At 35.3% G+C, this 17,598-nt stretch overlaps 1 protein-coding gene across 2 annotated transcripts in view; it reads right to left on the reverse strand.

The window, feature by feature from the left end:
• Positions 1–17,598, reverse strand: part of dock5 (dedicator of cytokinesis 5) — a 175,208-nt gene that overhangs the window by 120,071 nt on the left and 37,539 nt on the right. For both annotated transcript variants that reach the window (XR_012383806.1, NM_001110012.1), the window contains 6 exon segments: positions 16,457–16,553; positions 14,584–14,732; positions 9,697–9,832; positions 6,860–7,017; positions 4,322–4,403; positions 2,818–2,947 (listed from right to left, as the gene is read on the reverse strand). Coding sequence is in view for 1 of the 2 variants with exons in the window: in NM_001110012.1 (NP_001103482.1) it covers positions 2,818–2,947; positions 4,322–4,403; positions 6,860–7,017; positions 9,697–9,832; positions 14,584–14,732; positions 16,457–16,553 (752 nt within the window). In the remaining variant the exon portion in view is untranslated.

A 17,598-nucleotide genomic window follows, 5' to 3' on the forward strand; every position in this document is an offset into this window, starting at 1 on the left:
AAATCTGCGTCTCATTTCGGAAGCTGCTAATGTCCACCAGAGGTCACATTTCAGTTGCTGATGCATGCTTAGTGGGCCTTCTTGACTGATTGAATCAAATACGCACTTTTGCACAAGGCAACCTGGGATGCTGAAATATAATTGGCTAAACTGGCATTGGGCGGGTTAAAGGAACAAAATTAACACAGACGTTCCGGCACGCAACACACATTTTCAAAGCAGAATATCTGACTTAAGCATTGTTTTTCACATAAACAAAAAATGTTCACTTAGCATGTTTCTTAAATATCTGCAAACATATTATGGCATTTTTATGATTTAAAAGAGTCAAAAACATACAGCACCTTTAAATACTCTGCATAAACTCAGGAAAACAGTCATATATATATGTCGCATAATGATTCTATTTTGCAAGAACAAAATTTTTCTTTAAACAATAACATCAAGACAGTTGCATTTGGTGAAGAATTTTGTATTAGTTCACAACAATAAGGCATAAATTCAGAGAAGCAGAGTAAATATATATTTTTGTCTGACAGCTGCATGCTTATGAAACAATTAAATGCTCTTCAAACATTGCCTTGAATGTCATTGCCATTGGCATGTTTAAACATATGGTGTGTCTTTTACTTTGAATTGCTTGGTGTTTTGAAACATATATACATTTTCTGAACAAAAATAAAAGGTCCTGTTTGATTTAAATTAAAATAAAGAGTTTCCTTTATATTATCTATATGCTAAGATTTATGTGGATTTGTAGTGTTTAGTTAAGTAACTTGTTACTTATTGTGTAACGAACTTCGAACAACTTTTCAAACAAATTAATAAGAAATGTAATTTCAAAACAATTGTAATTGTAATTCATTTATTTTTTATGTAACTAACCCAACCATATTGTCCATATTTGACATTTGGTTACAACCAGGAAAAGTATTTCATTACTAATAACATGTTCAATGTATAAAGTATAATAACAAGCAGGGCAAAATGACACGGCGTGTGTTCTGTCCAATATTAACTAAGCGTTGAGTTGCATGATAACTTGTATGCTCTTGTATGTTAAGAATTCTAAATGCAGTTTATATGTTTTTTGTTTTTTTTTATAAATCTTTTCATGAACTGTATTTTAATTATTGTGGATTTTTTATGGTCGCACAGCTGGAGGACAGCTGTAGAAAATTTGCAAATCTGCTATAACACTTAAGTTATGTCCAGTAATTGTGATGTCAAACACATAAAATAAAATCAATAAGCCAAACTGTGTTGTTTTGAACAGAGTTTTTTTTTTTAGAGTCAAACAGGTTTTTGCGTTTTCCTCACCCTGGTAACAAGTGGAGGAAGCTAAATGGTGTAAAAGGCCTGTAACATTCAAGGCTTGTCCAATTTTAACCATTCTCAGAGGTAGTCGAAAACACATTTGATCCAATTTGCTTTCATACAGCAGACGCTTGTGTAGTCAAATGAGTTTGAACAGCCACAAAAGACCACTTACTTTCAGACCATTGCAGGACGTATTGTGAGAAAGCCAAAAAACAAGGCATTATTCTGAAATGCACTGGAGTAAAATGCACAGATCCTGATCAATAGTTACCAATCGCATCCTTTTCATTAACTCGCTTTCCAACTTGTTTGAAAGCTGCATAACATCAGCTAATCTATTTAATAGTTCCAATTTTGAATCTGCGCAGAAATCAACATTGCAACTGGGTTGTGACGCATGTTGCCAGATTAAGGTAAAAATGCAACAAGCAGTGTCGGGCAAGCTACTTGAAAAATGTAGTAAGCTAAGCTATCAGCTACTCTACTTAAAATGTAGCTTAACTACACTGAAAGCTACCCCCTGGGAAATGTAGCAAATTAAGCTAAAAGCTACATGGCAAAAGTAGCTTAGATTCATCTACGCTATTTTTACAATTTTCCATGGCTGCGTCCGAAACTGCATACTTCCATACTATAGAGTAAGCTAAAATCAGTTTGTGAGCCGAGTAGTATGTCTGAATTCATAGAATTCGAAAATCAGTATGCGAAAAGGACCTGGATGACTTACTACTTCCGGCGAGATTCCAAAGTGTGCATCCCATGCCTACTGCGCTATCTTATAATGCCCCGTGAGAGAATTCATGAATGGGAAAGAAGCGACATAACTGACGCAGGTAGGTCACATGACTAAGACGAAATGGAGGATGTAGTACGTGAGAATTCCATTCATACTGCTCACATTCATACTGTATAAAGTGTACTTTTCTAACGGCCGAGTAGTACGTTTAAATTCAAATGCAGAACCTACTGAGTAGTAGGCGGTTTTGGACACAGCCCAGGTCTCCTCAAGCAAACACCTGATTAAGATCATCAGCTCATTAACAGAGACTAAAAGTCTCTGGCTGCGTCCGAAACCGCCTACTACTCAGTAGGTACTGCATTTGAATTTAAACGTACTACTCGGCCGCTAGAAAAGTAGGTTCTATACAGTATGAATGGAATTTGGACGTACTACATCCGCCATTTGGACATAGTCACGTGACGTACCTGCGTTGCTTTACTCCTATTCATGAATTCGCTCGCAGGGCATCATGGCATCACATACTGATTTTAGCGTACTATATAGCATGGAAGTATGCAGTTTCGGACGCAGTCTCTGGGTGTGACAGACAAAGAAGACAAAACATGTAGCATTTGTGGTCCTCCAGGAACGTGGTTGAGAAATACTGATTTAAACGCATGCTAGCACCAGGTGTAAATGACGATATGTCAATACCAGCATGTCAATACCAATTAGATGATGAGGATAATTGAATCATATAGTTGTAAGTCAAGCACCTGCTACTCCAAACGGCCTCCTCAGCCCTCCTGTGTGTTTCTTTCCCTCCTTCAGCTCCATGCAGCCAACACGAATGATCTGACACACCAGAAAAAGACGCTGTCGGAGGAGGTCACTGCTGTTCAGATCCTGGATAAAATCAGAGAGCAGCAGGACAAATGAACATGATTTCATTATTACAGGTACTCATGTTACATTATTGCTTCAATTCCTGATTTTAAGATTGTCCATTCAAAAGTTTGGGGTCAGAATGCTCTTAATAATTTTATTCATCAAGCATGATGATAATTCAGACATTTAAAATCTTTCAAAAGATTTAGATTTTCAATAAACGCTTCTGTTTTAATCGTTATATCAAATCAAAGAATCCCAAAACAAAAGGAATTTTGATTTTTTTATTTAACCATGGTTTCTAAATTAACAATAAACATTGTGCTGCTCAACTGTTTTGAATTTAATAATAGGTATAGGAATAGGTAGAGGAGGAAGAGGGAGAGAAAGAGGAAGAATAAGAAGAAAAAGAGGAAGAAGAAATGTTTACTGAGCAGCAAATCAACATATTAAGGATTTTTGAAGAATCATGCGACTCTGAAGACTGCAGTGATGCTAAAATGTCAACTTTGCGAGGCATTGGTGGTGTCAAAATTAATTGATTGTTCGGTGAACTGCGATGCAGATGCGGACAACTTTGTATCGGTTTAGTAATAAATGATAAACGGTTATTATACACTGACGTCATTTATCTCGTATGTGCTATTTTGCATATCTCACTATGGCGAGGGAGGTGAGCCCGAGTAATTAAACTCCATTAAATTAAACTCCATCTACTTAAAAAGGCAGAAACCGTGAACAATTCACTGCGTGTATGTTTGCTGGTTCACTGACGTTACAGCAGAATCCCCTATTTCGCTGCTATGGAGAAAATAAAAGTAAACTCAATTTCTGTCACTCTCTCTCAGTGTTGATATTTGACCTGCTGGCATGAGGTAACTTTTCCTCTCCTCTCGACTGATACTTGTGGATCTACACACTAGCGTGTCTGCGTATTAAGTTTTCTCATGAAAAAGTCTATCAAGTTTCTCATTAAGTCTATCAGGAATCAGCTGTGACTTTGTTTATCAGTGTCACTCATCGGTGAACAGTGCCAGACCATTAGAGCATGTGCCCAATCATAGGGATGTAAGAACTCGCTCGACAATGCTCGGAAAGCAAGTGGGATGATTACGTTTGTTTATTTTTGTTTGTTTTTTCATATATATGACTTTTTGTATTAAAAAACAAAAATGTATTACAAATAAGATATATATATATATATGTGTATATATATATAAATGCATATAAGACAATGAAAGTGTTTTTTGACTTGCATGCATATCAACTCAAATAATCAATAATATAATGCATAATAGGGGCTCTTTAAACATTATCAACCCCAAACTTTTAACCACTTGTGTGTGCATGACTATAAAAACATAAAAAATGTGTTCTTTAAATCTTTCTCACCGTAAAGAGTGCGGGAAGGTTGTTGAGTTTTTCGATCTCTTTCGGCATGCCTGTGCTGTCCCACCGCACCAGGAAGTTTTCGCTAAAATGATAAATAGCATTTTCAAAAAATGAGTCCAACTATTTGCAGACATTTACTGACCAGACTAGGTCTGTGATTGAAGGTTTGCCAAAAGATAATCACATGATGATGTCCACTTACAATTCCACATGCCAGAAGTAAATACTCATGAGCATCTTTCACCCTCATTAAAAGGATTTCAGAAATCCTTATAGCTTGAAGTTTGTCTTTGAAATCCTTTGTTTTTAATGTACTCCAGAACAGGGATGTCCCGATCAGGTTTTTTTTGCTCTTGAATCCGAGTCATTTGATTTTGAGTATCTGCCGATACGGTAAACCGATACGATAAATACAAAAAAGAATTTAAAAAAGAGCGAAGAAACAGATCCAGGATTTTCCTTATTTTTTATTTAATTTATCTGATTTTAACATCCCACAACTCTGTTAACAAACAGAGCACTTCTGTGAGGTAGCTTGAACAATTAAGTAATAAATAACATCAATTATTAATATAAGGACTTTAGTGTAAAAGTAAATATAAAATAAATATAATATATAAAAAACAAATAGCACCTCAACTTAAAATACCCAACAGGAAATGCCAAGTTTACACATCTCACAGTTTGCTCGGCGATGCTGTCATCATCAACTTTATAATACATCTAGACCGCAGACATACTCGCGCTTTCCGCTTCAACCTGCTTCCATGTTCTACTTTGCCAGCATTTAACCGATAGCATCTCTGCCACAAAGTGATGTCATGTCGCATGTATTGCTGTTTCTGTGTAAAGTCAAGAAAGAGGTCTAACTCTGTGCCACGGCATAAATATAGAAGTGTTAAAAAAGAAAAAAAAAATATATATATAGTAAATAGTCATTATTTTTTACCACATCTATAGTTATGCAATGGTGTGTGTGTGTGTGTGTGTGTGTGTGTGTGTGTGTGTGTGTGTGTGTGTGTATATACACACATATATACAGACACACACATATACATATACATACAGTATATATATGTCCAAAGACATGTGGTACAGGTGAATTGGGTAGGCTAAATTGTCCGTAGTGTACGAGTGTGTGTGTGTGAATGTGTGTGTGGATGTTTCCCAGAGATGGGTTGCGGCTGGAAGGGCATCCGCTGCGAAAAAACTTGCTGGATAAGTTGGCGGTTCATTCCGCTGTGGCGACCCCGGATTAATAAAGGGACTAAGCAGACAAGGAAATGAATGAAAAAAAAATAAATAAATAAATAAAAATAAAAAAATAAATAAATAAATATATATATATATATATATATATATATATATATATATATATATATATATATATATATATATATATATATATTAAGAGTCCTGATCAGGATGTAACATCCAATTCTGATTTAGTTTGAAACCATGTGATTGGCCCGATTTCCAATCACGTGATCAGATCTGGACATCCCTACTCCAGAAATTCTTGTACAAAATGTTTTTATAACACAAAGAAAACTTTTATTTCAGAATGTCAAGGAAAAATCTTAATGGATCGTTATATGAGCTATTATCTATCTGTCATAGAAATGAAAATATTGGACAGAAAGAATATAATCACATTAAATAGGTCTTTTACAGTTGAAGTCAGATTTATTAGCCCCACTGTTTATTTTTTTTCACCGTTTTCTGTTTAACGGAAAGATTTTTTTCAACACATTTCTAATCATAAGAGTTTTAATAACTTATTTCTAATAACTGATTTATTTTATCCTTGCCATGATGACAGTAAATAATATTTTACTACATATTTTCAAGACACTTCTATACAGCTTAAAGTGACATTTAAAGGCTTAACTGGGTTAATTAGGTTAACTAGGCAGGTTAGGGTAAGTTATTGTATAACGATGGTTTGTTCTGTAGACAAAAAAAAAAAAAAAAACAATTAAAAAAAACGATTTTTTTTTTTAAAAATTGCATAAAGAGGCTAACAATAATGTCCTTAAAATTAAAATTAAATGAAAACTGCTTTCATTCTAGCTGAAATAAAACGAATAAGACTTTCTCCAGAAGAAAAAGTATTATCAGACATACTGTGAAAATGTCCTTGCTTTGTTAAACATCATTTGGGAAATATGAAAAAAAAAAAAAAGAGAGAGAGAAAAAAAATTCAAAGGGGGCAAATAAATTCTGACTTCCACTGTATATCTTTTGGGGGGGGGAAATCTTCTTTCTGTTGCTTTAACAAAAGGATTCTCACAAAGCAATATAAATGAAATAAAATAAAACATAATTCAGTTTTTTTGTGCAATTACGACTGAAAGTGGTGACTGAAATTGACATGATCACACTAGCTGTGTTGAATAGGCTAAAATTATATTATTAAATAATACCTATTTAAAAATTGACATCATTACAGTACGTAAAATTGATTCTCCACATTCCTCATTCTACATTTCTAAGAATAATAACCTATAGTGTAAATCTCAAAAGAAAGTCACTCACCTAATAAACTCAGACTTGTCAGGATCATATAATGACATGAAAAGCTCTGCGTCCTCGCCGATGTTGCACACAAAGTTTCTAAGATTCATTAAAAGGCTGTACGTGTGAACGCCACTAAAAAGGCTCTGTCTCCGCTTCTCCAGGTTCTGCAGGCGCATCTAACAAAAAGAAACAAATAAATAAAACAGGATAAAAAGCAAAAGCCCTCATTTAAATGTTACCTGCGCTGGAAAAGACATCATTAACATTAACATTAAAAATTATAAGAAATTAATTTTAAAAGAAAATTGTACTCATTTTTATTGTACAAAGTTTTTTTTAAGCTTAAGCAAAAATATATATAATATTTAAATATTAAATATAAAAAATATTAAATTCTATAAATAATAGATGTTCAACTCAATGAATACTGATTAAAAATGGATGCTGTATTATAAAAATATGAACACGGCTTTCAGCTGCATGGGAATGTTTAGAAATTACTTCAATTTTATCTCAAGAGCACAGAAAGACATGAAAGCTGGCTAGTTATTTAGCCACCAAATAATTCATAGGTGAGGCTAAGTTTATCCTTATCTCATTTGTTCATTACAAGGTTAGAAACTGTTGAATAAAGTCATTATTTTGTTTTATGTGCACATAAAAGTAGTCTCATAGCTTGATATTTTGCTATTTTTATGGACTTCGAATGCCTTGGGACCCTTGCTGTGTATGGAGGATGAGGAAACTCTCAGATTTCATCTAAAATATCCTAATTTGTACTGTGAAAACCAATGAAGGTCTCTGGGATTTAGAACAGCATGGGAGGGGGTTGTAATTAACAACAGAATTTTCATTTTCATAAGGAATATTCATTTAAAATGGCATAATGTTCAGGTCTATGTATGCCACAGCCATATTACTCTGTGGCCCAAGACTGGTTACTCCATAAAGCTAAACAGGGCTGAGCCTGGTCAATACCTGGATTGGTGACCACATAAGAAAACTAGGATGCTGTTGGCAGTAGTGTTAGTGAGGCCAGCAGGGGATGCTCAACCTATGTGGGTCCTAATGCACCAGTAAAGTGAAGGGGACACTACACTGTCAGTGTGCGCCGTCTTTCAGATGAGACGTTAAACTGAGGCCCTGACTCTCTGTGGACTACTTGTAAAGAGTAGGTGTGTAGCCCAGGTGTCCTGACCAAATTCCCTTCATCAGCCATTACCCACCACGGCCTCCCAATCATGCCTATCCAACAAATTGGCTGTATTACTGTCTCTTCACTACACCTATAGCTGGTGAGAGCATTGCCGCCATTGTCCTGTGGCTACCGTCGCATCATCTAAGTGGATGCTGCACACTAGTGGTGGTGTGGAGAGAGCCCCCTCATGATTGTGAAGTGCTTTGGATGTATGGCCAAAGCCAGATAAATGCGCTATAAAAATGCACAATACATTAACTGTGGTGTAAAATAAGGAATTACTTTTAATGTTCAACTTTAATGTGCAGCTCCAATCCCATTTGTGTGGATTACAGTGTTTAATAAAAGATTAATTTTTAGCCTTAACATTTTAACCCCTGTCTGAGCTCATCCTCATTAAATAATTTCACTTTATCCTTTATAAAAAAAACAACAACAGTCCATTTCCCAAAGTTCATTCATTCATTTATTCACTTCCATCCGCTTTTCTGGGGCCGGGATGCGAGCGCACAATTCTTAGGAGAGAACCCCAGACTTTCCTCTTTGCAACCAGACATGTCCTCCAGCGGGAGGATCCCGAGGCGTTCCTAGGCCAGCCGAAAGACATAGTCCCTCCAGCATGTCCTGGGTCTTCCCTGAGGCCTCCTCCCGGTGGGCCATGTCTGGAACACCTCCCTAAGTAGGCATCCAGGAGGCATCCGAAACAGACACCCGAGCCACCTCAGCTGACTTCCCTCAATGTGGAGGAGCAGCGGCTCTACTCCGAGCTCCTCCAGGGTGTCAGAGATCCTCACCCTATCTATAAGGTAGCGCCCTGCCACCCTGCGAAGGAAACTCATTTCGGCTAATTGCATCTGATTGTATCTTGTCCTTCCAGTCATAACCCAAAGCTCATGAACATAGGTGAGAGTAGGAACGTAGATTGACCGGTAAGATCGAGAGCTTTGCCTTTCAGCTCCGTTCCTTCTTCATCACGACAGATTGGCACATTAACCGCATTACTGCTGCTGCTGCATCGATCCGCCTGTCAATCTCACGTTACATCCTTCCCAAACTCAAGAACAAAACCCCAAGATACTTGAACTCCTCCACCTGGGGTAAGGACTATCCTCTAACATTTCCCAATTTTTGTGATATTAATATAATGCAATGTAGTATAGCTATATAACCAATCTGTATTTTTATATTGTTTTTATTTATTTATTTATTTATTTATTTATTTATTTATTTATTTCATAAGCTGCAGACCTCTTGGCCAGGTCACCCTTGTGAATGAGATCTCAGACTTAATGGGGTTTTATAAAAGATATTCAGACTATTGATTTGTTTCATATCAGAACAGCGTAATATACAACTATTTAATCATTCCAAACATTTCAAACCATGTACTATCCAGTTACCAGACATCTATTGGATTTACTCAAAGCCAATCTGGCAACCTTCATGTGGAAATTTCTGATGTACATAAAAAATTTTTTTTTTAAATATTCAACAGTTTCTAATCTTGTACTAACCTAAACTAAAACTAAAAGCACATACATTTTAAGCCTCACTTATAAATTATTTGGCAGCTAAATACCAAGCCAGCTATCATTACATTATCATTGTTGCAAATCAACAAATTCGCTAATGCACACAGCGAAATCAAGTGCTTTACCTTCTCCTCCTGTATCCTCTCGTCAATGCTGTGAGATGCCGACTCGTGAGCCCTGAACAGACTGACTGTGCTGCTGCTTTCAGGGTCTAAAGTGTTTCCAGCTTCATCGCGCACCACTAAATCGAGACCCAGAATTCTGTGTAAAAGGCAAAGTCAGATTTTATAACAAAACAGCATCACTTGTTATCAATTATATACGGTTACAAGTAGCACCTCAGTAAATCTAAAGGTTTATACATGCTTTTATACACTTTAATTGTTATGCGTTTCAACAAAGATGAAGCAGATACAGCAGGTTGAACAAAAAACATGATAATTTAAACCATGAGAAAAGCACAAACAAACAAAAAAGTATTGGATGTACATCTCTAAAACAAGTAAATGTTTGGAGTTCGGAAGTGATGGATAAAGGATTGACGAGGTGACATAGTGGCTCAGTGGTTAGCACAGTCACCTCACAGCAAGAAGGTCTCTGGTTCGAGTCCCAGCTGGGTCAGTTGCATTTCTGTGTGAAGTTTACACGTTCTCCCCATGTTCATGTGGGTTTCCTTTAGGTACTCTGGTTTCCCCCACAGTCCAAACACATGCACTATTTTGAATTGGGTCAACGAAATTAGCTGTAGTGTATGAGTGTGTGGATATTAGAGTGTGTGGGTGTTTCCCAGTACTGGGTTGCAGCTGGAAGGGCTTCTGCTTTGAGAAACATATGCTGGATAAGTTGGCGGTTCATTCCACTGTGGTGACCCCTGATGAATAAAGGGTCAAAGCCGAAGGAAAACGAATGAATGAAAGGATTAAGGATTGGATATCCAAGGATATGGATTAATTTTTGGTCCTCGTACAGTAGACTTCTTCATCATCATCTAAATGTCATTGAGTGTAAGGATGTGTGCATTCCTGGAGATATGTAATGCTTTCACACTGTACATGTTTGCTATATTTATAAAGCGCAAGTGCCTTGAGGTTGTTTTGTATTAGGTGATTTTTCTATGCATGATTTTATCGGATGGGGATCACAGAACTGATTATTCTATTTAGCGAATCGAATATATATTTTTAATTAAGTAATAAATAAATAAAGCAGTGACTCCAGGTTAAAGTAAAATAGTGGAGTAAACGTATTAATACAGCACAAAAAATATACTAAAGTGAAAATAAATTTTTAAAACTACTAAGTAAAAAAACTATTCCTGAGGAAAAACAACCCTTGACCACAGTGCATGTTCAGTCACCATAAACTTTGTTTACGCCATGTACTCCACAGCACAAATTTACCGCGCTCACCAACAGCAACAACTTTTCCCTGCGTCACTCCCAGTGTGTGGTACATTCCCTTTCCGTAAGGAATCTGTGATTGTAAATTTTATCAGGGGTCGCCACAGTGGAGTAAAGGTGTTTTGCATCTTGTTAAATTTTTTCTAATATGTAAATTTGTTTTGTCCTTGGCTAAATAGTTTTTCCAATGTAATTGTGTCTGATGATAGGTAAAAATGTTTTTCAAAATGTAAATTTGTCTCGAGCTTTGTAAAAGTGTTTCACACTTTGTAATGTTGACTTTCCGGCCAACGTAGTTCACTACTGTCAGTGAACTCCAACAATATCCTAAAAACCCAACCGCCAACAGATCGATGTGTTTTAACAGACTTAAGCAGGTCGCACACCAGAAGCGCCGCTCTGTGGCGCGCCGCGCAGGGCCACGCAGCGCCATACATTTTAGAATTCTAAACACAGGTTTCTATCAGGATACACACACCGGCGCCGCAAGTCGGCGGCGTCCTGCGACGGCTCAGGACGCAGTTCATTTTTCAGCCGCGCCACAGAGCGCCATCTGATTAGTTTCATGTTAAATATCATTCGAATGTGCGCGTCTGGTGTGTGATACTTTAAACTGTCATGTACGCGCCGTGTCGCGGCGCCGAGCGGCGCTTCTGGTGTGCGACCTGCTTTAGAGTGTTTTTACTGTATTTGACTTTTTTGTTTATTTTTAATGGATACAATCAATAGATGAATAGTAGTGAGTCCAATTCAAAGCAGCAGCTTTTTTGTCATCAGTTGTTCTGTACAGGTATTTATTTTAAAGTTGTCCTGTATATGTATTTTTTTTTTTTTAAAAAGGCTGAAATAATCCGCAGTTGTAAAAAAATTCCTGAACAACTCAGGAGCTTTGAATCTGTGTGTTTAAAAAATACGATTATCATGCCTTCGATTCGGTTCAATTCGATATCTCGGTGCATCATGGTGCATTGACGATGCTTTCCATATACAGTGTTATATTTTAGAGGGAGGGCTTTAACAAGCTGTCTGTATAAACACACAGACACACAGCACCACACTGTCTCTTATTTAAACACATACACAAACATAGACAGCACCTAACAAAGAAACACACACACACACACTTAAGCCCTCGCAACAGGGAGAGCTCGCGCTGAGCGGAGCAGAAAAGCGAAAAAAAGTAGCACTTTGCCGACGGTCCCTTACTGAGAGCTCCTCTCAGCGCGAGCTCTCCCAGCTAAACACATATTGCGAGGGCTTAAACAGAGCAGTGCTCGTAATGTCGAGCGAAAAAAAAGAAAGACAGCTGTGAAACATAACCAGCTTGTCTTTTTTGTATGAATCACACTTTAGATCTTTTTAGGGTAAGAGGTTTTTGAGTTATTGCCGTCTATGACGTTAACTGAATGTGTGTCAAGAATATCGAAAACAAAACCAACTGAGCCGCGCTCATTTCTGGCGCCTCCCTGGATATACAGCACCCTTAGCATTTGCCTATGGTGCCTATGCCACGGGCCGGCCCTGCGTTGGCTGAGTGTTGTAAATACTCGTGCTCACCTCCCTCGCTACAGAGCGCATAGGAGATAAATGATGTCAGTACATAATAACCGGTTATGATTATTACTGAACCGATACCGAATTGTCCGCAATTGCATCGCAGTGCACCGAAGAAACAATTAATTAATTTTAACACATATATATATATATATTTATTTTCTATCTTAAAATTTCTCTCTCGCTCTCTTCACTATATACATATGGCTTTGTCCCTTTATTAATCAGGGGTCGCCACAGTGGAATGAACCGCCAACCTATCCAGCATATGTTTTACGCAGCGGATGCCCTTCCAGCTGCAACCCATCACTGAGAAACATCCATACACACACACACTACGGACAATTTAGCTCACCCAATTCACCTGTACAGCACGTCTTTGCATTTGTGGGGGAAACCGGAGCACCCGGAGGAAACCAACGCAAACACGGGGAGAACATGCAAAAACAGAAATGCCAACTGGCCCAGTCTGGACTTGAACCAGCGACCTTCTTGCTGTGAGGTGACAGTGCTACCCACTGCGCCATATTTAAAATGTTTTGTTTATATATTTTAAATGCTGTAAAATAAGACAATTATAGTATGAGCAAAATAAATGTTTTGCTAATAAAAAATATTTAAAATAAGCATTTTCTCTAAACAATCAGTTAAAGAAAAAATATCAGACGTGGGCCTTCAAAAAATTTTCAAAGAAGGAGGTGGGCCCTGAAGTGAAAAAGGTTGAGAACCCCTGCTTTAAAGGCCTTTCAAAATAAAAGCTATTCAAATCTTTTTAATGAAAAAACATTTTAAATTCAGTAGCCCTTTCCCTTTCCTTAACTATATATAAACATTTATTTATTTTATTGATATTTTGTTTATATCTTTAACCTATAGTTTCTTTGTTTTGTGTCATTATGCTATTAGGCTTGCTTGTTTGGCTATTTAGTTTTATTCTCCTCCTAGAGCAGGGGTGTCAAACTCATTTTAGCTCAGGGGCCACATGGAGTTAAATCTGTTCTCAAGTGGGCCGGACTGGTCAAAACAAAGGGGGGAGGGGGGTGGGGTTGGGTACACGCCTCCTTTTTCAAATAGTACATTTTCATACGACTGAACTTGTATGCAATAGTCACTAAACTGACAAAACGCAAAATAGTTAAATTTCCTCGTGAGATCCCTGCAGTGTGGAGGGCTTCCCACAGGTTTGAAATATACTTGCAGTGGTAGCCGGATTGAAAAACACCTTTTTCCCACAGCATATAAATGTGATTTTTAATGGGTTAAAGTTATTTTAAAAAGGCTGTTGAAATAATAGAAATCGACTATTTCTCTTACTTTTATGCTATTTAGGAGCCATGTGCACCCACTGACAGGTAAAGGGTGCTCTCTCTCTCTCTCTCTCTCTCTCTCTCTCTCTCTCTCTCTCTCTCTCTCTCTCTCTTTCTAAAGTTGCTATACTGGAATCATTAAATAAATAAAATATACATTAAATGAGACATAAATATCAGAAAAAAAATTAATAAAAATAGACATTATTGCTAAAAATGATAATAATTACTAGAATAAAAAGTGTAGATTATTTAAATAAAGCTAAATTAGTTGATAAGCCATTTCTAATGGTGTACAAATATTGTGTAGCCATTATAGATGTCATTTTGGTCTCTCCCAGTATAAAGTTTATCTGAGTCGTTTATTAAATGAGTAATGATGACAGGCTTCTGGCTCAGAAGAAATTAACAGTTTGCTATTGCGCCATCCAGTGGACACAATTGGAACAGCAGTCGCGAGCCGCATTAAATTCGTTTAACCGTATGTTTGACACCCCTGTCCTAGAGGATTGGTAGGGGTTTGGGGCTGTTTGAGTTTGACCAGTTCATGCTTACACTTCTAGCTGTTGCACGTGTACTGTATAAAAGGATTGCACTTTCAAAAACTTTTGGAAAACAAAGCTACTTAAAAAAATAATAATAATTCAATAGCCATGCATTGCATTACGATATCATAAATGTCATTCAAAATAAAAGCTATTCAAATAGTTTTGATGAAACAACTTGAGCTGTAGGCAACTGCATATCACACCTGTTCCCATAATCGATTTTTGCTGTGACTTTCTTCTTGAGCTCCACAAGGTCGTCGTTGGGAAGCGTGCCGGACACAATCTGCGAGCGGTACTCGATCAGACTGTAGGCCATCTGCTGAACGCTCCGGAACAGCGTGCTCTTGTTGCTCTGTTATGCAGACGAACAGGTGATTACAATGATATCATAGCTTACAAAACACAACGGAGGAGATTTGTCTGTGTTGAGCAAACACACGGTGGGAAACTCTCTATGTGTTGAGCTGAGAAGTGTACTCAAACATACTACAAAGATGACAGCTCGTCATCATACACTTTTATTTAATGCCACGTCAGAAACCAAGGCTATTCTCATGGCAAAAACATTTCATTCATAAACATGGAGCTTTAATAGCACATGACAATATTGTTTTGAAACAGAAGTGGGAGGAGGATCTTGGATGCACATAAGATATGGTAGAGTAAAAGTGTGCGAACAGAATGCCGTCTACTTTAATATCCACTGAACATAGACAAATCCAATTTAATATATTGCATTGGACATATTAAACTTCCAAAAAAAGGCATCTCTTTACTACTATTATATCTTCGAAATATCAAAGGTGCACTGCAGCTAAAGGAGATTTGCTGCATATGTTTTGGAGATGTCTTGTTTTGTCTGATTTTTGGGAATATATAGTTGATATTTCAAAAATTACAGATATTCAACTTAGTTATGATCCTAGAATCTGGATATTAGGGATATCTTGATGTTATATTATTATATACATCTCATCATTAAAAAATACTTAAAAATAGGATCACCACAGGACTTTTGAAATTAATATTATTAATAATAATTATTATTATTATTATTGTTGTTTTTGTTGTTGTTGTTATTGTTATTAATAATATTAACATTATTCATATTATGAATATTATGAAGGAAATTATTATTATTGTTATTATTATTAATATTATTAATATTGTCGTTATTATTATTAATGTTATTATTATTATTAATATTAATATTTATATAATTATTATTATTACTATTATTATTAATGTTGTTATTATTATTTTTGTTGTTGTTATTATTATGAAGAAAATTATTATTATTGTTAATAATATTAATATTACTATAAATATAATTATTACTATTATTATTAATATTATTATTATTATTATTATTATTAATGTTATTATTATTATTAATATTATTGTTGTTGTTGTTGTTGTTGTTGTTATTATCAATATTAATATTATTAACATTATGAATATTATAAATAATATTATTATTATTGTTATTATTATTAAAAATATTAATATTATTATAATTATTATTATTAATATTATTATTATTCGTATTTATATTTTTATTTTTATTAATCATAATAATAATAATAATAATAATAACAATAAAAATATTAATATTATGAAGGACATTATTATATTGTTATTATTATTAATAATATTATTATTAATATTGATATTATTATTATTTGTATTAATAATATTACTATTATTATTATTATTATTATTATTATTATTATTTATTATTATTTTCTTTATTAATGATATTAATAATATGAATATTATTATTAATATTGCTATTATTATTACCATTAATATTATTATTATTATTACTATTATTATAAATATTATTATTATTATTATTATTATTATTATTATTATTATGTTTTCATCTCTCTGATATTTAGCTTTTTTTCTTTGTTTGCTTTTGATTAAGTAAAAAAAATGTCTGTTAATGTTTGTACAATTTGTTTTACAAAAATTTGAAAATAAAACTGAGGAGAAAATAAACAAGTATATAAAAACCACAAACAAATGAATCCATAAATTAGATGCAAAGCAAAGACAAGTGAGTTTACGTACCACATAAAGTTTGTGCCATATTTGTGTCCATTCTCGAAGTGTGGTTCCGAGCTCCTGAACTAAAGGCAATTCTGTAGGCACGACGGTCTCTTGTTTTCTGCAAATAAAAAACATAATTCAGAAATTCAAATCAAAATGATTTTTCATGGTTCTTTAACCCTGAGAGAGCCACACAGTGATATTCATGATGTATTATAAAACAACTTAATTAATGCTAAATTTTTAACAGGGTTTGATTTTGGATGGAGGGAAATTAATTGTTGGGCATTTCAATTCAGTATAATGAATAATAAATTTCAATCTGTGGAGATATGGTTATGTAACCTTTATGAATTTTAATATCTTTTAAGTATCATTATAGCACTGGCAAAAATAGCTCTAAAAACACTAAATGTTTAAGTGTCCCTTTAGTCATCAGAGGTCACCACAGAGGAATGAACCGCCAACTTAACCAGCATATATTTTACACAGCGGATGCCCTATCAGCTGCAACCCGGTACTGGGAAACACCCAGACACACTCATACACCACGGCCAATTTAGTTTATTCAGTCCACCTATAGTGCATGTCTTCGAACTGTGGAGGAAACCGGAGCACCCAGAGAAAACCCATGTCAACATGGGGAGAACATGCAAACACAGAAATGCCAACTGGCCCAGTCCGGACTTGAACCAGCGACCTTCTTGCTGTGAGGTGACAGTGCTAACCAATAAGCCACCTCTAAATTCAAACTTGTCCGGTTTAATTGTTTTTTTTTTTACTTAAATTAATAAAATTTAATTTAACTTGCAGAGGAAATGTCATTCAGCATAGCAATAGTTTATTTAGTTCATAAACAAACCCAAATCTGGCATATTTGCATAACGAATCATTGAAGCAACACTCATAAGATTATTTAAGGCTTACAATGCAGCTCCAAAACACTCTTTTATTGCCATTTTAAAAATATATATTTGTCCAATATTCTTTAAACCATAACATATTACCCTTTTGTCAACAAGGCATATTTAATCAATCGAATATCATCAAAATTAGTATGAACTCTTATTATTTTTAGCATAATTTATAAGAATTAATATGCAGCTTCCATTTTTTCCCTAGCTAGATATGAGCTTGTTGAAAATGTAAGCACGTTTTCATAA

This window comes from Danio rerio, chromosome 8, assembly GCF_049306965.1.
Source record: "Danio rerio strain Tuebingen ecotype United States chromosome 8, GRCz12tu, whole genome shotgun sequence".
Classification (NCBI taxonomy): domain Eukaryota; kingdom Metazoa; phylum Chordata; class Actinopteri; order Cypriniformes; family Danionidae; genus Danio; species Danio rerio.